At 34.6% G+C, this 21,094-nt stretch overlaps 1 protein-coding gene across 1 annotated transcript in view; it reads right to left on the bottom strand.

The window, feature by feature from the left end:
• Positions 1-6,897: 6,897 nt before the first annotated feature.
• LOC138335692 (uncharacterized protein ZK1073.1-like) overlaps positions 6,898-21,094 on the bottom strand; it is a 77,034-nt gene continuing 62,837 nt past the window's right edge. Inside the window, exons 10-14 of the mRNA XM_069284854.1 lie at positions 12,995-13,110; positions 12,666-12,701; positions 11,707-11,851; positions 11,321-11,372; positions 6,898-10,866 (exon numbers count right to left, since the gene is read on the bottom strand). Of these exons, the coding sequence (XP_069140955.1) occupies positions 10,685-10,866; positions 11,321-11,372; positions 11,707-11,851; positions 12,666-12,701; positions 12,995-13,110 (531 nt within the window). The 3' untranslated portion in view covers positions 6,898-10,684. The remainder of the gene's footprint in view (positions 10,867-11,320; positions 11,373-11,706; positions 11,852-12,665; positions 12,702-12,994; positions 13,111-21,094) is intronic.

Genomic DNA, 21,094 nt, shown 5'->3' with positions numbered 1-21,094 from the left:
GCTTATTTCTGCCTGATTTAATCATTTACTACAGAACCTGTTTCTCCGAATCCGTGACCAGGATTTCGAATACATTTCATTATAAATCTCATTAACATTACGTTCTTTTACCAGCTATTATTATTAGAAATTCTTCTTTCCACAAACCCGCTTTAAATTTGAATGAAATCTTAGACTTTCTTCAGTGTTGATGCAAGAGAGATAACTCTTACATAAATATTTATTAAAAATTAAAAGCGACCGCACGGTCTGAATTAATTGTTTGTTTTGCTTAATATCTCAATATTTAGATCTTTTATAATATCAAAATATGCTTCTACCATATGTTGAAACGGTATTGTAATAAATGTATCTCTATTTATTCGGTTAGCAACACACAATACAATGCTTGTAATGATCAATCATCGGTGTGTACGTACATGTACGTAAATTTATACTTTAATCAAGGATTTCTTAAATTGTTACGTTAAATTTCATTTTACAGTCACAAACTTTGTAATTCACAATGTATCAAAGATACAGACTACAGGAAAATATTATCTAATTTAAGCTTATCCGTTGCTGAACTCCTCGACAAAAAATCCGAAACTTTTCTGCGTGGATTTTCTTTCATAATTATACGAAGATATACCTGCTATTAGAGCATAAATTAGAGTATTTGAATAATCGAATTTCACTCTTTTAGTTATTTACATTCGAGCCAAAGGTATTGTACAATTTACTTCACTCAAAAGTAATCATAAAAAATCGTTGATCGGCTTCCTGTGACCGTCGATGTAAGTGATAAGCCACGGACTATTATAACGTCACACGGTTTAATCTTAGAGCTAGAAAATATGCATAATCAGGCGGTCGACTAACAGGTTATTTCGGTCGCGCGCGGCACGAAGAGGTTTCTACACGTGCTAATAAAGCCATTTCCAGCATAAACTGAAATTATCATTTTTGACAGCACAAATCCTTTAACAAACTTCAGATATAGAGGTGTTAACATTTTTGTTTGTTTGTTTGATTAATTAACGTCCTATTAACAGCTATGGTCATGTAAGGACGGCCTTCCATGTATGCGTTGTGCTGAGTGCGTGTTTTGGAAGACTGGTATATTCACGTTGTGTCTTCTTGTATAGTGGAACTGTTGCCCTTTTTAAAGTGCTATATTACTGAAGCATCCCGCCGAAGACACCAAGCAACACACTCCACCCGGTCACATTATACTGACAACAGGTGAACCAGTCGTCCCACTCCTTGTCTGCTGAGCGCTAAGCAGGAGCGGAAACTACCAGTTTTATAGACTTTGGTGTGTCTCGGTCAGGGGACAGAACCCAGAGCCTTCCTCACAGGGGCGAACGCTCAACTCAAGGCCAAAAGTGAGGCTGTGCCAAGGGAGACATTAAGAAAAGATAAAGTCAGTTAGAAAAGATAAGATCCTAAATTTAGTCGCCTTTTACGTTCATGCAATAGGGGCAGCAGGTACAATTCTAACGCCCTACCTGCAGGGATGGTGTTAACAAGAGTCTCGTGTTTACTTTTTTTGTGAGATATTGTAAGTGGGATTGTGGCGACCCTAGACAGAATTTTGTTATGGGATGCGTGTTAACTTCTGGATCCAGTTTCACGAACATTCCTTAACTTTAAGGAAGCTCTTAATATATTCCCCATAGGAAAGAGTTTTCCCTAAAGTCATATTATGTTTTTATGAATGCTCTACAAACTAAACATCGATTATCCCTATGAGTTTATCTTTATTTAATTTTATTCAAATATGTACAAAAAATGCATATTATAAATATACATAAATATGTATGTCTGAAAATAGCCTGTGTGTCTGTACGTATACGCACCCGGATGATCACCAGGTAAATCCTAGCGACACCACGGGGTAATTTAGAACATGTTTAGATTTTTTCAATGTTTTACCGTGTTCATCCATGTAAAACTGGCTCATCTTTCCAAAAAAAAAAAAAAAAAACTCCACAATACTTCAGTCGAACTGTATACTCCATTCGGACGACTTTAAACACGCACTTGTACGCCAAAACTACAAAAGAGGGAAGTATTACTATGTAGATAATACCCTTCAGTTGCCTCTTAATCGAGCGCGTGTACCCGCTTCGCTCTTAAAAAGTACCTGTGTAGAGTGCATTGTATGGTCTCATGCAAGATTTTCAAGATTTTTTAAAAGATTTTATTTATTCACTCAGACACACAAAATAGTGTATAACAAGAGGTCAGACATTTTTAACAGAATGGATGCATGACAGGCAAAATGTAACATTATTTGCAGAGAAAATATGGAAAAATACATACATTTTAAAGATGCTCCACCGCTGACAGCGCATAAATGATATTCATTATATGAACAATAATTGGTGTTTAATCGTGTATATATATGTCTAATTAACACAAAAAATAACACAAAATAATTTATTTTGCCTTAGGTACATGCGCAATCAGTACTTCATTACATATAGGATATAGTGCCAAGGAATTTTTTCGGGATGCAATTAATTATTTTTCATATTTTTAACTTGAAGAAAAAATTAGAAACTCAAACTTGCCCATGGTGGTAATGGTGTAAAGTAAGTAACTTTTGTAACTGAAAAAAAATACAAAATCGTCTGCTCTTGTTTTTGATAGTGAAAAAGACCATTTGTCGGCGGTGGAGCATATTTAACATTTCATAATTGTAACTACAAATATAATAAACTTACCTACTACATAATCACAATGCTGGGTGATACAACTGTGTTATAATAACTTGACTATTTTTTGGATGAACAAACTGTCATTTATATATAGTTTCTTATAAAATATTGAGAACATTCCTTTCATTTTGTAGTAATTAGGATTTCTGTGGTAGTAATTTGGGATATATTTACTACGCCATTGAGCTACATTATTGTTACACACAAATAAAAAATGGAACTCGTCTCCAGTACCAGCTCTACAAAACATGCAAAACTGTTTGTTCGTTTAATACTTACTTATTCCTAAGTAATTGCTTCTCCATGGTTAACTCCCTAACTGTTTTTATATGACCAATCTCTGATAATAGTTTTCAAAGGATTTTAAGATGTTATACAAAGCGGTTCTCATATGTGATGTTTACCCACGTGTGGACTGTGGCACCAACAGAGCGTAACAACGGAATCCCCATCATATATATAGCTACAATCCTGATTAACTACATTTTTAATTATGAAATATCGCCATAAGGATATCAACTCTATCAGTTGACGAAATTTGGCATTTTTTCCTTTAAATACGTTACGAAAACATAATTGGACTTAAACCTCTGTAAAGTTTTCTTATGAGGAATTTGAAGTTCATGAAACTGGGCCCTGATGTTTTATTTTTCAGTGACAGTTGTGGTTAAAAATTAAAATAAACAAGTGATCTACCGTCTGCCGTCTGTAAGCTATCTACCGCCAATAAGAGATATCCACCGTCAGTAAGAGTAATCTACTATCAGTAAGAGTTATCTGCTATCAGTAAGCGTTATCTACTATCAGTAAGCGTTATCTTTATCTACCGCCAGAAAGAGTTATCTACCGTCAGTAAGAGTTATCTACCGTCAGTGAGAGTTATCTACCGTCAGTAAAAGTTATCTACCATCAGTAACAGTTATCTACCGTCAGTAAGAGATACATTTATCTACCGTCAGTAAGAGTTATCTACCGTCAGTAAGAGTTATCTACCCTCAGTAAGAGTTATCTACCGTCAAGAGTTATCTGCCATCAGTAAGAGTTATCTACCGTCAGTAAAAGTTATCTACCATCGGTAAGAGTTATCTACTGTCAGAAAGAGTTATCTACTGTCAGTAATAGATACATGTATCTACCGTCAGTAAGAGTTATCTACCATTCGTAAGAATTATCTACCGTCAGTAAGAGTTATCTACCGTCAGTAAAAGTTATCTACCGTCAGTAAGAGTTATCTACCATCAATAAGAGTTATCTACCGTCAAGAGTTATCTACCATCAGTAAGAGTTATCTACCGTCAGTAAAAATTATCTACCATCAGTAAGAGTTATCTACTGTCAGAAAGCGTTATCTACTGTCAGTAAGAGATACATGTATCTACCGTCAGTAAGAGTTATCCACCCTCAGTAAGAGTTATCTACCATCAGTAAGAGTTATCTACCGTCAAGTGTTATCTACCATCAGTAAGAGTTATCTACCGTCAGTAAAAATTATCTACCATCAGTAAGAGTTATCTACTGTCAGAAAGCGTTATCTACTGTCAGTAAGAGATACATGTATCTACCGTCAGTAAGAGTTATCCACCCTCAGTAAGAGTTATCTACCATCAGTAAGAGTTATTTACCGTCAGAAAGAGTTATCTACTGTCAGTAAGGGATACATGTATCTACCGTCAGTAAGAGTTATCTACCGTCAGTAAGAGTTAATCTACCGTCAGTAAAAGTTATCTACCATCAGTAAGAGTTATCTACCGTCAGTGAGAGTTATCTACTGTCAGTAAGAGATACATGTATATACCGTCAGAAAGAGTTATCTACCGTCAGTAAGAGGTACATGTATCTACCGTCAGTAAGAGTTATCTACCCTCAGTAAGAGTTATCTACCCTCAGTGAGAGTTATCTACCGTCAAGTGTTATCTACCATCAGTAAGAGTTATCTACCGTCAGTAAAAGTTATCTACCATCGGTAAGAGTTATCTACTGTCAGAAAGAGTTATCTACTGTCAGTAAGAGATACATGTATCTACCGTTAGTAAGAGTTATCTACCGTCAGTAAGAGTTATCTACCATCAATAAGAGTTATCTACCGTCAGAAAGAGTTATCTACTGTCAGTAAGAGATACATGTATCTACCGTCAGTAAGAGTTACCTACCGTCAGTAAGAGTTATCTACCGTCAGTAAAAGTTATCTACCATCAGTAAGAGTTATCTACCATCAGTAAGAGTTATCTACCGTCAGAAAGAGTTATCTACTGTCAGTAAGAGATACATGTATCTACCGTCAGTAAGAGTTATCTACCGTCAGTAAGAGTTATCTACCATCAGTAAGAGTTATCTACCGTCAGAAAGTTATCTACTGTCAGTAAGAGATACATGTATCTACCGTCAGTTAAAGTAATCTACCATCAGTAAGAGTTATCTACCGTCAGTAAGAGTTTCTACCATCAGTAAGAGTCATCTACCATCAGTAAGATTTATCTACTGTCAGAAAGATTTATCTACTGTCAGTAAGAGATACATGTATCTACCGTCATCAAAAGTTATCTACCGTCAGAAAGAGTTATCTACTGTCAGTAAAAGATACATGTATCTACCATCAGTAAGAGTTATCTACCGTCCGTAAGAGTTATCTACCATTAGCAAGAGTAATCTACCATCAATAAGATTTATCTACCGTCAGAAAGAGTTATCTACTGTCAGTAAGAGATACATGTATCTACCGTCATCAAAAGTTATCTACCGTCAGAAAGAGTTATCTACTGTCAGTAAAAGATACATGTATCTACCGTCAGTAAGAGTTATCTACCGTCAGTAAGAGTTATCTACCATCAGTAAGAGGTATTTACCATCAGTAAGAGTTATCTACCGTCAGAAAGAGTTATCTACTGTCAGTAAGAGATACATGTATCTACCGTCAGTAAGAGTTATCTACCGTTAGTAAGAGTTATCTACCATCAGTAAGAGTTATCTACCATCAGAAAGAGTTATCTACTGTCAGTAGAAGATACATGTATCTACCGTCAGTAAAAGTTATCTACCATCAGTAAGAGTTATCTACCGTCAGTAAGTTATCTACTGTCAGTAAGAGATACATGTATCTACCGTCAGTAAGAGTTATCTACCGTCAGTAAGAGTTATCTACCGCCAAGAGTTATCTACTGTCAGTAAGAGTTATCTACTGTCAGTAAGAGATACATGTATCTACCGTCATCAAAAGTTATCTACCGTCAGAAAGAGTTATCTACTGTCAGTAAAAGATACATGTATCTACCATCAGTAAGAGTTATCTACCGTCCGTAAGAGTTATCTACCATTAGTAAGAGTAATCTACCATCAATAAGATTTATCTACCGTCAGAAAGAGTTATCTACTGTCAGTAAGAGATACATGTATCTACCGTCATCAAAAGTTATCTACCGTCAGAAAGAGTTATCTACTGTCAGTAAAAGATACATGTATCTACCGTCAGTAAGAGTTATCTACCGTCAGTAAGAGTTATCTACCATCAGTAAGAGGTATTTACCATCAGTAAGAGTTATCTACCGTCAGAAAGAGTTATCTACTGTCAGTAAGAGATACATGTATCTACCGTCAGTAAGAGTTATCTACCGTTAGTAAGAGTTATCTACCATCAGTAAGAGTTATCTACCATCAGAAAGAGTTATCTACTGTCAGTAGGAGATACATGTATCTACCGTCAGTAAAAGTTATCTACCATCAGTAAGAGTTATCTACCGTCAGTAAGTTATCTACTGTCAGTAAGAGATACATGTATCTACCGTCAGTAAGAGTTATCTACCGTCAGTAAGAGTTATCTACCGCCAAGAGTTATCTACTGTCAGTAAGAGTTATCTACTGTCAGTAAAAGTTATCTACCATCAGTAAGAGTTATCTATCATCAGTAAGAGTTATCTACCGTCAGTAAGAGTTATCTACCGTCAGTAAGAGTTATCTTTCACTGAGAGGCTAGGTGATCTTTAATCTGCCATCAGTAATTAAAGGATTATCTTGCTATGGTGTTTACCTCATGGATCAACATTACATAACATACAACATAATGAGGATTCAGAGATTCTAGAAAAACTGAATTTTAGAATGTTCAAACTTGCCTTTCGACACAATGATGATTAGTAATGGAGATCTTGTACAAGTTTTTTGTGAGTCAATGTGAGCAAAGAATGACACAAGGCGTACACAATATATAATGGTTTATTACAGCGTGTTAGCTGTGACTACCCTAGAACGTGGAAGGTGTCGCCTAGCAGGGCGACACACAACACAACACAAACATATGTCATACATCAGGTCTGTAAAACTCAGGGAAATAAAAACAACCATTCACCCAACTCCGAATAACTCTACATGTAAATATAACATCCTTATAAAATGGGTTAAAAATATTGTCAAGACATATTGCATAACAGGTGATATCTGTCAATTGCTGGCTATATATATATGTATCCTTAACAGAAGCTCTTCCTCAGAGGTGGTCAATATCATTATTATCCACTTCATACCAACAGAAACATTATAATACACCAATACATGCATGTATTGCCATCATCCTGTGTAGTTGAGGGGGGTTGTACAAACATTGGTCGATGTTGATATGAAAACAAATATGTGTTTTTATTGGCCATTTCTATAACAGCTGATGGTTTTCAACATGGCTGACATAACTTGTAAATAATTACAGACATTCCATACAAACTCACACAGAGGTAAAATTTTATGCTTATTTGCTTTTTTTTTTTTTTTTTTCATAATTACAAAAAAAAAAAAAAAAAAAATACAATATCTTCAACAGAAATCAAAGGTGTTTTTCATTATTACTTGGATAGACTAACAAAAATGGAAGAATATATGGCCACTACAAGACAGCGATATAATGTGTATGGTACACAAAGTTAACATATCTCACTAAAACACTTGCTTGGTACTATAAGAATTAGAGCGAGTGTACAAATACTTGATGTGAGGACATTTGATGCATGTCCATATCATCTTATGTTGAGGACATGTATATATGCTGCCAGGACCACGTCAGGGTTTCCAACTAAGTTAAATATTTTTATCTTACATCAGATACATATTAATTAAGAGGCTGTGTTTTACTCGTATGACAAATAATTTATAAAGCTGTATATAGTTCATAGGTTGAGATAATTATAGTGAACTTACTTATTGTAATATGGTAAGATTACACTAACTTACACAAGCCTTAATTTAAAAGATATTGTTATGCTTCGATCTTCAAATAAACAGAAATAATTTTATTTACACCATGACTAGAATATGTTTTAAATTATTAACGAATTCCTGTTTCGAAATAACACAGAGATAAGAACAATTCTACAACCTACTAAATGGTTATAAATATTAAACCCTAACAGTCCCTTTGTGATTTGTCTGTGACCACCATGTGTTTACATATATATACAGAGCATATGATACAGTGGAATGAAACTGCCTGTGTAGATGACTAGGTGGTTATAAGTTGTGACTTAAATGTAAAATACTGAGTGTTAACGTAAAGCATATTGTGAAAACAAGTGTAAATAGCTGCGATTTTACAGTGATTTGAACCAAGTGATGACAGATTTGTGAAAATCTGTATGGTAAATGACTAGCTGTACAAAGGTCATTTTATACAAAACTCATGCAGAGTTATTCAGAAAGAAAAATAAATTCTGTTCTTTAATGAACTCTAGCTGGGAGTATAAAAATGCTATCTTCTAAAAATATAAAAAAATTCAATATGAACAAGAATTAAAGTTTCATAAAATATTTTAGACATTAATAAGAAAGTTATAGAGGGGAAGCCAATGCTTAATGCTATTTAGTAATTGTCATTGAAAATAATAAGTCTCTTTAGGAAACTATAAACACTACATATTATTCTAAAAATATAAAATAATATTATTAGGAAGGAAAACTACACTCTTCACAAAAATATGATTTTGACGTTTATAGAAGTGTTGGATGAGAACAGTCCATGGTTAATTCTATGTTATGCAATTGGTGTCAGAAATTTTGGTTATTGTTTTTCTTTAGAAGTAATGTATTCATTTAATTGTAATTTTGAACACTTAAATACATTTCGGGATATTCTTCAACAGCCTCTTTAAATACATTAAGGTCAGAATGAAGGCTTAGCAATACAAATTAACTTCAATGAACAGTTTTCAATTCGATAAAAGAATTATTTAACTTCTATTGAATACAAGTGTTAAGGATCAAAAGACTTTTGAAAGGGTATTTCATTAGATACTGGGTAATACAGGATTTGGTATGTCAGAAAAGTAAACAATATACTATCTAAAGTGCTATAAAGCAGAAAGGCACAATAAGAGCTTATCAGACACTGGACTACATACTGGTAAAAACATCATCTCGGTCATAACTCAAATATTAATTCTCTTATATTTTTATTTTAAAAAAGAAAACTTAAGTTTCTCTTTGTTTCTTTGCTACCAAAAATCGATTGTGGAATGACAGGAGGTATATCAAAGGGAGGCTAACCCACTGTACTTTCTCTCTATATATATACATTGTATATATAATTTTGTACCGGTATCTGTAAAAAGTTTGAAAAAATGATTGGTGATGATATCTCTACCGACCCTTTGACAGTCAGATGTATTACAATCAACTACAATCCCAAGCAGAAGATATAGCATTGAAGCATTAATTTTATATCCTCTAACTCATATGAATTTATAATGTCATATGTCAGTCCAAATAATTCAGTTTGATGATGCTAGGACAGGGAAGAATATGGCAAGGGAGACAACCTGTACACCTTGAATAGCTACACTAGACTTGACACTTGACGGAAAAAACAACAAAATCTTAGCAGCTTTCAATATGACGTCATGTATAATTTCAGTTGGAAAATAAATTCTAGTATAAATGATATTAGAGATATGAAGTTTATAGCAATACCATTTATTTTATTGTGTTTTATGCTAAAGTATAAAATATTAACCTCTTTATAAGTTCTAATATTTTATAGACTGATAAATTGGCCTTTGATATACCCTTCTATAGTCTAAATATAGATACCTAAAGTAATCCATACAGACATGGAGAAAACCCTAAATACATCGGACATTGTAGTAATCTGTTCATCACACACAAACTCTAACATTTTTAACAAAACGGAAGGTAAACAAAACTATGGTTACAAATATTTTTTCAAATCAGAAAAAAACATTAAAATCTTGAGTTTTAAAACTGCATAGTGCGTAGTTTATAAAATACCATTACTTTGTAACAGCCTGGACAGTTTCTTACACTAGGTGTTTATTGATATGTACATTAAATTATGTTTAACATTCACAGGTAGTTTCTGGTTTAACAAGTAGTAATGTACGCATGCTCTTGGTTTTGATCTTGACAGCATCAGATAAACACATTTATAAACACTAATTGATAATGAACCAATATTATATGTTTTACAATGTATGTTTCAACATTTCTGCCAGTCAGGTAAATCCACATTATATGTATTGGGTCTTGATTGTTCTATCTCAATTGCTTTTAATTATGCTTTGAATAAGAACGTAGGTAAAGAACACTTAAAATTTCAGAACTTTGTAAGAAATTCCTCCTTTTGTTCTGTATGAGATGAGTCTCCCACTTAAAGAGTATTTATCATAACTGGAATGAGAAATAAAGAAAATCGGGCAGACGTATCAGATTCCAGGGTCTTCTAACAAGGGATACTGTATATAGCAAATAAAACAGTTACACCATCACCTGCCTGTGGTAAGCCATCTATTAACAACTGGGAAAAGCCTCTTCATCACTTAGATCGTTCTCATGTAACCCTCTAAGGTGTAACTAAGTTGCCATGGTAACAACAGTGTAAATGAGTGAGGCCCATGTCCGGTTACAGCGCCACCTATCTGGTAGCACTATCCAATAAAGGGAGGTCACTTTGTGACTAAAACATCCATTGCAACATGTTGGTAAGAGCCTCAGTGTTGGGGAGGGCTGGTGGACAGAGGGCTAGACTTGGGGCTGGTACTAAGTCTAGAAGGTGAGGACGAGTAGATTCCAGTTGGTCGGTCACACTCCTCCATCGACATGCTCCTCTGCTTGGTCAGCTGTTGATCTGTGCTGGAGCTACGACGCACTCGAGGCATTGGAACTCCACCCACTGTTTAAATAGAGTGATTAAAGGTCAATGTCATGTATCTGAACATACTTGATAATCGCTTTAGACCTAATATCAGGTCTTTGGGCCTCGACATGCTTGTTAAAATGACTTAAGTAGTTAGTAAAGTTGATATTGTACGACTGAACAATATTCAGGCAATCAAATATTACACTAAAGTATCAGCTGTGAATCAATTGTCAGATATATGCTCTGTTGTCAATTTCATGTTACATTTCTCAACTATGGTAATTGATTGGTCTAGTAATCTTTTGATTGGTGTTGTAATTTCAAACTTTCAAAAAGAAAGTTAAGACAATTGTACTCTACCATAAATGCTGTTCAAGGTGAAAACCTTACTGAATAGCAATAATGCTACAGTGCAGACAAATCACAAGTTCCTATAATCTCAGGCTGTTACAAAAAACTCAAAGTTCTGTATGAACACTTTACTTACTGACTCCAAGTCCTTGAGCGAAATAGATGAAAGACTCTGCCAGCTTCTCAGGCTGAAAAGAAATTATCAATTTTGATTCAGAAACTGCTCATTACTAATTTGGTTACCCCTACATTTTAGATATTATAATTGTAAAGGTATATAATTAATCTTAGCAATAACCTAATGTATATTTCCCACAGGGTTTTGTGCTGCAATATAATTACGCTATTTTTTTTTTTAGTGTTAACTGTGAATGCACAAAATGTACCCTTGGGCTAGCCAAATTGTTTAAAATCAATTTTGCTCAAAAATTTGAATGCATCATATCGTGCAAACTTTTCATGCAAATCACTTTATGGTTTGTTCAATTCTGAAAACATTTATTTTTTTCTTTATTTAATTACCCTTTCTTCGATCACATTGGCCACTCCATCAAACTCCAGTAATTCCACCTGATTCTTGGCTAGCGAATGGGTCATGTGACCAAACAGGGTATGGACAGTATGATTGAAGGATGCTTTGGAGCCTGTCACATTCAGCACTCGGCACCTACACAAATAATGTCACATAGATAAACCTGCTATCTGGTGCATACTAAAGTACTAAGATAGTCTTTTAAATATTTTAGCCTATTTTACCTCTAGCTGTGACATTGAATGAGAGTCAAGGTCACTCATTTAAACAAACTTGGAGGTCCTTTATCCCAGTGTAGTACAGGCCCAATATGTGATCTCAAGACCTCTTAATTAATGACAAAAAACAATTAATTAAAGTCTGTGACCTTGAAGGTCATTCATTTAAACAAACTTGGAAGTCCTTTATCCCAGTGTAGTACAGGCCAAATATGTAATCTCAAGACCTCTTAATTAATGACAAAAATCAATTAATTAACCTCTGTGACCTTGAAGGTCATTCATTTGAACAAACTTGGAAGCTAGACCTTGATCATTGTATATAGGCCAATTATCAGATCTTTGAGTCTATTTGACCTGTTTATTGAGACCTTAAATGAACTACAATAACATGACTGATTGTAACACTTACTTGAGTTGAGACCTTAAATGAACTACAATAACACGACTGATGGTAATACTTACTTGAGTTGAGACCTTAAATGAACTACAATAACATGACTGATTGTAACACTTACGTGAGTTGAGACCTTAAATGAACTACAATAACACGACTGATTGTAATACTTACTTGAGTTGAGACCTTAAATGAACTACAATAACACGACTGATTGTAACACTTACTTGAGTTGAGACCTTAAAATGAACTACAATAACACGACTGATTGTAACACTTTCTTGAGTTAAGACCTTAAATGAACTACAATAACACGACTGATTGTAACACTTACTTGAGTGATGTCAGGTGATCAGCAATGTTGGAACGTCTGCAACAGCAAGTTTTCATTCAACATTATCAACAAATCATACTAAAATTGTTACCAATGTTGTGGAACATGTATGTTCAAATTTAAAACATTTACATAGAAATTTTACATCATGTTAAATAAAACATCAATGTTATATAAAATTTACAAGTTTTAAACAGTAAGTGATAGTGTGATATAAAAGGAGGTAATTTTTAAAATGGAATGTTTGTATCTTCTAATACATATTGTTTTGTATACAATGACAACGTGATTGGTTGAATCTTACAGACCAAAGACTCCTTGACACTCACTTCATGAATGAATGTACAAATCGCTGCAGGTTGTGGGGGTTGATCTTTGAGCGCAGTGTTTCAAGGAATGTATTCACAATTTTATTGATTTCATCTTTGCTGCTTGCTTTGTCAAACTGAAATAGAAGAACAAAAAATATTGAAAAATAGGTTAAATAAAATAATACTTAGTAAATAATTCCTAAGGATTTGTTTTCTAAAAGAATATAAATATAAATAATTTGTCATTTGTCTGATATTGTTATCTAGCAATAGAGAAACCAGTAACCTTAGTATCATTTCAATACAAGTGAAGTTGAGCAGTAAGTAAGGAATAATCTGGCATTTACATTGTTAGGTGATGAATATATTAATGTGTGCATTACTTCAGGCTATTTTATTTGATCTTTTTCAACATCTCAATAACAAATAGCAGACAGATTATTTCTTTTCATTTAAACAATGGTAAACATTTTATTCTGTGAAAATAAGATTAAGATGTATATACAGTATAACTTGTCTCAACCGGATGTTAACGGGATCAGTCCTTTTGTTCGGTCTATACATGTGTCTGGTTTGTAGAGAATATAACCTTTTCATGGTTAGCTGCAATGCCGTAGTTCTGAACAACGAATGGCAGATGTCAGAGCTACAACTCCATCATATCAACTATTGTGTTGCTAAACATCAAGCAGTGAAAATCATGTCAAGTAGATTTGTTTATTTACCAACCACCATGTCTATTTCTAGTAAGCACATTTCAATGGCTCACATTTCCGGTACGGCTCACTTGGTCGCTGTGATATTTCTCGTTAGAAAATCTCTCTCCAATTATAGCAAGTTTACCTATAAGGGATGACCTACAATATTTTACTGCGACAGAATTGAGGCATGTTATGATTATGTGAAAAGTATTCACAAAACATGTACAAGTGAAAAGCTGTCACTGTCTTTAGTACATGTAAAACTCCTGTAGGCATCTCATGATCTAACGGTAGCTTTGAATCAAAGGCGTGAATGGATAGTGCTTGATTTGATTGTTCTGTGTTGTGAAAACATCGTCTCTTGTTTGCCCAAATTAATTTTGCAAAGAAAAGTACGGTCAAATTACCAGGATAAGTCCGTTTTTTAGAGTAGACAGGTTGCGGATTATAAAGGTTTTAGGTACTATATATGATTTGCCGGAACTACACAATTTAATCAGTATGGACAAGTTTCCAGTTTGTACAGGGTCCTGTTCAGACAAGTTACACGGTATAAGATAGGTACATCCTCATTTGACATGAGTGCGTTCTCATCACAATCTGGTTTAGGAATCAGCTGATAACTCAATATTTATTATAACAAAGCTCTGGTCTAATACCGGTTAGATCAATCTGGTTATGAAATCAGCTGGAAATCAATACATATATACAAGGCTCTGGACTGATACAGGTTAGTAATACATCAAATACTCCGGAATGTCCTAAAACTAATATCAGGAGAAATATAATCTGATAAAGTTGAATTTACATATAAAGCTTAAAAAGAAATAAGTCTCCTAATTAACTCCTTGACCTTTATTTTCAACATGGTAGATGACTGAAGTACAACGTTTTACAATGTATCACAAAAAACAGCAAAATACAAATGCAATGTATTGTCAAAGCAACAGATTTTTTGGGAAAAATAACAATTGAATACAATTGGAGAGATTTCTTGTAATACAAACTTGATAGCATTGTGATTTTTCTTTATTATATACATAATAATACCTTAGAACAACAAATATGGCCATGTTCTGGTGTGTTTGATGTAAAATTTGCTCATCATGAAACTGGTGTTCAGCACATCTTATTACCATGGCACTGTCTGTCTCTAGCAACAGTATTAGGTTTCCATGACAACCTCAGTAAATGATGTAACATTGTAACTTAAAATGAGGCTGACATGCAGATAAAGTCTAATCAACATAAAAACATATAACCAGTGTATAATGCTCTTATGTTGTCAGCATCAACACAACAAAGGGTGCTAATTAGGTCAAACTTGTAGTCATTGATTTCTGTTCATGTTAAATCGTACCAACTTAGGTGAAAACACAGATGAATCCTCTCTGAGAAGAGATATTGAAGGTGCATACGGACAGAGCTATATGGTGAGTGCTAGACTGTGTAACTGGTTTATCACCCTGGTGACAGCATTCCACCAATTATGTAATGTGTATCTGTTGCTTCTAGTGCACAGAAAGTGTCAATTATGGATTTCATTGGTGTTTGAAAAAATTGTATAAAAATGTGCCCAAAAATATTTTCACAAACAAATGGTGCTTCAAAAAGTTTTCAAAAAACTGTTCAAGCAAGAAGATTTTGAAGAAAAAACACACAAAAAATTGATAAAATATAAAAATAGAAACATTCCCTACATAAAAAGTTAAAACCACTTAAACCTAAACACTTTACTATCACCTTCCAGTTATACATTTGTACATACATGTACCTATATATTATCTGGTTAGTAAGTCTCTGTACCAGCAGTAATAATTAGTAGTAAGGCTCCGGATCACAATAGCAGCAGAATCACCATAATCTAGGACTCAGTTCAATCTCAATATGCTTAGATATTCCTTGCAATATTCCTTGATATTACTGCATTTCTTATATGTTAGTTGTCTTCCTTGGTTGATGATTTCACTGCAGTGTTAAAGAAGTCTGGTATGATAACCATTTATCTTTCTTACTCATCATTTTACTGATATCTTCCATATAAATTAACAAACATTGGAACTCAATTATTAACAGGTTCCTAAAAATAAAACAAAATTCTAAAATGCAACATATGAGTTAGTATGTTAGAAAAAAATTAGAATTCCAAACCAGAAACTCACCACTTCCTGAGAACAGCCGATACCAAGGAAACAGATGTTGGATTATATAGAGACTCACAAAAGCCAAGGTAACAACAGTGAATAGTGGTCAATTATAGATTGTTATAGAGAAGGTTAATAGATATATTACTAAATACCTTAGGTTACATAGTTGTTAGGGATTATCCCCCTTGACTCATACTCTTATGAGGAAAAGTGAAATGCTATACACATATTCTCTAGCTGGTGATGGATGTGTTTATAGCAATAGTTATTGATAAAAGTTATGCTATTTATAATAAAAAAATTCTGAATTTGACCTGTATTGCTTATCTATTGTACAAATTTAAACCTAAAAATATTCTACAATATGAAGAACATGGTCATTCAAATTCAATTAAACATGATAGTCCTTCATTCTTACATGCTACAGGTCAAGAATTAGATTTCTTGGCCCTTCTGTTTCTAAAAATAATTCAAATATCGGACCAATTTTGACTTCTCTGACATTTAATGAAGGTTGTTCTAATTTCCAAGAATTACTTAAATCAGTCCTTTAGTCTTAGTGTAAACTAATTAGACATATATATATATATATATATAAAGAAGATTAAGTTGTAAAAGATTTGGGCAAGAAGCTCTTCATCTCAGCAACCTATTAAGCCCAATTTCATGAACATTCCTTAACTTTAAATGTTCCAAAGGAAGCATGACATATTTTATGGAGATCTTAAGATTTCTCTTTCACTTCTGTAATGCTTTCCTACGAGGAATTTTAAGTTTAGGAATGTTCATGAAACTTGGCCCTTCAGGTCCCTAATTTATGTAGAAGGTAGGTTTTTAGCATGTTTGATCTCTATGCCTTTCAATGAAGATCATACACTTGAATAACTTTGACAAACTTTCTTATCTGAGCATGCTAGTGACTGTGTTAAGCCTAACATGGAGCCTCTAGACTTCTTAGCTAAGTATGAGAAGGCATTCAAAACTAGCGTATTTGAACCTGATAACCTCTAACTTTATGACAAGACTCTTCATTTAAACAATCTTGAAAGTACTATAGACCAAATATTAAGTCTTTAGGCACTTTTCTTATAAATAAGAAGATACTGGTGAAAGATTTAGGCAATAACCACATCTGATGATGATTGATAGTCCTTTATCTCACATACTACATATGATCTTGGCCACCTAGAAAGTGGAAAGTTTTGATGTTTTTGTTTTGTTCATTTCACCCCTTGTGATCTTGAATGAAGATCGTGGACTACATTTAAACAAACATTATAATATCATGTGCAACAGACACAACATAAGATCTCTGGGTCTTTTACCTATATATGAGTATGTAGTTTAAAATGTTACCATATTTGACCCTTGTAACCTTGAATAAAGGTCAACAATCACAGTCCTTTATACCAGTATCCTAGAATGTATTAACCAATAGAGAAAGCAGTGAAGATGATGCACAGCAGAAAAAGATGATGATAGAATAGATTACTAGAGACTTTGTCCAAGGAAGCTTTAGAACTGATAGATTCTACAGAAATTGTACATCTACAGAATGTGAATGATAAAGAATGTAAGACACAGTAAGCTAAACATAGTTGTAGGAGTTCTACTTATATCAGTTGTAGAGTAACTCATGTATGTGTAAATAACTCATGTGAGAATGATAATTTCTAAATAAACTCATGTGAGAATGATAATGTAAAAACTCATGTGAGAATGATAATGTTAAATAAACTCATGTGAGAATTATAATGTTAAATAAACTCATGTGAGAATTATAATGTTAAATAAACCATGTAACAAGAGGCCCAGAGGGCCTTTATCGCTCACCTGGTTTGTAATGCTAAGTAATGTTCTCAATACAGGTTCATTGTTTCTTTTCTGAAGGAATATTAATATTGACCTCTAAATCCCCTATTGGGCCCCACCCCTCCAGCCCCCGGGGGGCAGAGCCAAAATTTATACAAATTCTGTTCCCCTTCCCCCAAGGATGTTTGTGGCCAAATTTGGTTACAATCCATGTAGAACTCTAGGACAAGTAGCGATTTAAAGGATTTACCTCTAAATCCCCTATTGGGCCCCACCCCTCCTGCCCCCAGGGGGTCGGAGCCAAAATTTTTTTGGCAAATATATGTATTTAACAAATTATACTTTACAAGACAGGAAACTAAACCTTAAGGAAAATACTTCTGAGATGGAGTGATACATTTCTATAGCATACAGTGGGAAATATGAGTCTATTAATTTGAATCTTAATAAGAATAAAATTCTATCATACATGTAATATGTATAACGGATGCCATGATTTTCCAGAAAAAATCAGTGAAAATGTTATTAATTTGAACATGCTTTGTAAAGTCATTAGTATTAAATAATCAAGACAGATAGAAAGTATTTCAACAATAGTTATCATTACTATCATAAAGATCTACAGATCCCAATATTTTCATAAATATAAATATTACTGTTAAAGTTTTAGTTTCATGCAGAAACAACATCAATTAGGTGTTTTACATATAACACGACAATAAAACAACCAAAACTACCAGATTCTAAAAGCAAAATAATGCAAGAGCATCATGTTCAAATCCAAACAAGTCAAATCATAATGGAAGAAAAAGTCAAAACAACCTTCAGTGGGTACTAAAGAGAGGAAAACAGTAAACAAGCAAATTCCTGGAATTTATATTCCCCGCTTTTGTCAATCAAAGGCCCATAACTCCACCATATAGGGTCCTATAAAAGTGCTGATCAATCTTGGCCAAGGCCCCCAGACATTAAACCATGTTGTCAAAAAATATTTTGAGAAAATCTGGTAATATTTGCAAGAATTATTGAATGGAAACATATGAAAATAGCATTTTTTTAATCAAAGGGCCATAACTCAGCCAAATAGGGTCCGATGAAAGTGCCAAGCCAACTCATGAGAGCTCTTGTGACTTAGTCAAAAAAAATCACAACTTGTCTTGATAGTGGGTACTGAATACAGGACAAGTAAGTCAACAACAACTTGTGGTCTAGATAGTGGGTACTAGATACAGGACAAGCAAGTCAACAACAACTTGTGGTCTAGATAGTGGGTACTAGATACAGGACAAGCAAGTCAACAACAACTTGTGGTCTAGATAGTGGGTACTGAATACAGGACAAGTAAGTCAACAACAACTTGTGGTCTAGATAGTGGGTACTGAATACAGGACAAGCAAGTCAACAACAACTTGTGGTCTAGATAGTGGGTACTGAATACAGGACAAGTAAGTCAACAACAACTTGTGGTCTAGATAGAGGGTACTGAAATACAGGACAAGCTAGTCAACAACAACTTGTGGTCTAGATAGTGGGTACTGAATACAGGACAAGTAAGTCAACAACAACTTGTGGTCTAGATAGTGGGTACTAGATACAGGACAAGCTAGTCAACAACAACTTGTGGTCTAGATAGTGGGTACTAAATACAGGACAAGCTAGTCAACAACAACTTGTGGTCTAGATAGTGGGTACTAGATACAGGACAAGCTAGTCAACAACAACTTGTGGTCTAGATAGTGGGTACTGAATACAGGACAAGCAAGTCAACAACAACTTGTGGTCTAGATAGTGGGTACTGAATACAGGACAAGTAAGTCAACAACAACTTGTGGTCTAGATAGTGGGTACTAATACAGGACAAGCAAGTCAACAACAACTTGTGGTCTAGATAGTGGGTACTGAATACAGGACAAGCAAGTCAACAACAACTTGTGGTCTAGATAGTGGGTACTGAATACAGGACAAGCTAGTCAACAACAACTTGTGGTCTAGATAGTGGGTACTGAATACAGGAAAGCATCATAGGACTTTGTGGTCTAGATAGTGGGTACTGAATACAGGACAAGCTAGTCAACAACAACTTGTGGTCTAGATAGTGGGTACTGAATACAGGACAAGAAGTCAACAACAACTTGTGGTCTAGATAGTGGGTACTGAATACAGGACAAGCTAGTCAACAACAACTTGTGGTCTAGATAGTGGGTACTGAATACAGGACAAGCAAGTCAACAACAACTTGTGGTCTAGATAGTGGGTACTGAATACAGGACAAGCAAGTCAACAACAACTTGTGGTCTAGATAGTGGGTACTGAATACAGGACAAGCAAGTCAACAACAACTTGTGGTCTAGATAGTGGGTACTGAATACAGGACAAGCAAGTCAACAACAACTTGTGGTCTAGATAGTGGGTACTGAATACAGGACAAGCAAGTCAACAACAACTTGTGGTCTAGATAGTGGGTACTGAATACAGGACAAGCTAAGTCAACAACAACTTGTGGTCTAGATAGTGGGTACTGAATACAGGACAAGCAATTCAACAACAACTTGTGGTCTAGATAGTGGGTACTGAATACAGGACAAGCAAGTCAACAACAACTTGTGGTCTAGATAGTGGGTACTGAATACAGGACAAGCTAGTCAACAACAACTTGTGGTCTAGATAGAGGGTACTGAATACAGGACAAGCAAGTCAACAACAACTTGTGGTCTAGATAGTGGGTACTAATACAGGACAAGCTAGTCAACAACAACTTGTGGTCTAGATAGTGGGTACTGAATACAGGACAAGCAAGTCAACAACAACTTGTGGTCTAGATAGTGGGTACTGAATACAGGACAAGCAAGTCAACAACAACTTGTGGTCTAGATAGTGGGTACTGAATACAGGACAAGCTAAGTCAACAACAACTTGTGGTCTAGATAGTGGGTACTGAATACAGGACAAGCAAGTCAACAACAACTTGTGGTCTAGATAGTGGGTACTGATACAGGACAAGCAAGTCAACAACAACTTGTGGTCTAGATAGTGGGTACTGAATACAGGACAAGCAAGTCAACAACAACTTGTGGTCTAGATAGTGGGTACTAATACAGGACAAGTAAGTCAACAACAACTTGTGGTCTAGATAGAGGGTACTGAATACAGGACAAGCAAGTCAACAACAACTTGTGGTCTAGATAGTGGGTACTGAATACAGGACAAGTAAGTCAACAACAACTTGTGGTCTAGATAGTGGGTACTGAATACAGGACAAGCAAGTCAACAACAACTTGTGGTCTAGATAGTGGGTACTGAATACAGGACAAGCAAGTCAACAACAACTTGTGGTCTAGATAGTGGGTACTAATACAGGACAAGCAAGTCAACAACAACTTGTGGTCTAGATAGAGGGTACTGAATACAGGACAAGCAAGTCAACAACAACTTGTGGTCTAGATAGTGGGTACTGAATA

Source organism: Argopecten irradians, chromosome 11, assembly GCF_041381155.1.
Source record: "Argopecten irradians isolate NY chromosome 11, Ai_NY, whole genome shotgun sequence".
Classification (NCBI taxonomy): domain Eukaryota; kingdom Metazoa; phylum Mollusca; class Bivalvia; order Pectinida; family Pectinidae; genus Argopecten; species Argopecten irradians.
The sequence above is the reverse complement of the archived record's forward strand: the minus strand, read 5'-3'. Positions and strand labels throughout refer to the sequence as shown.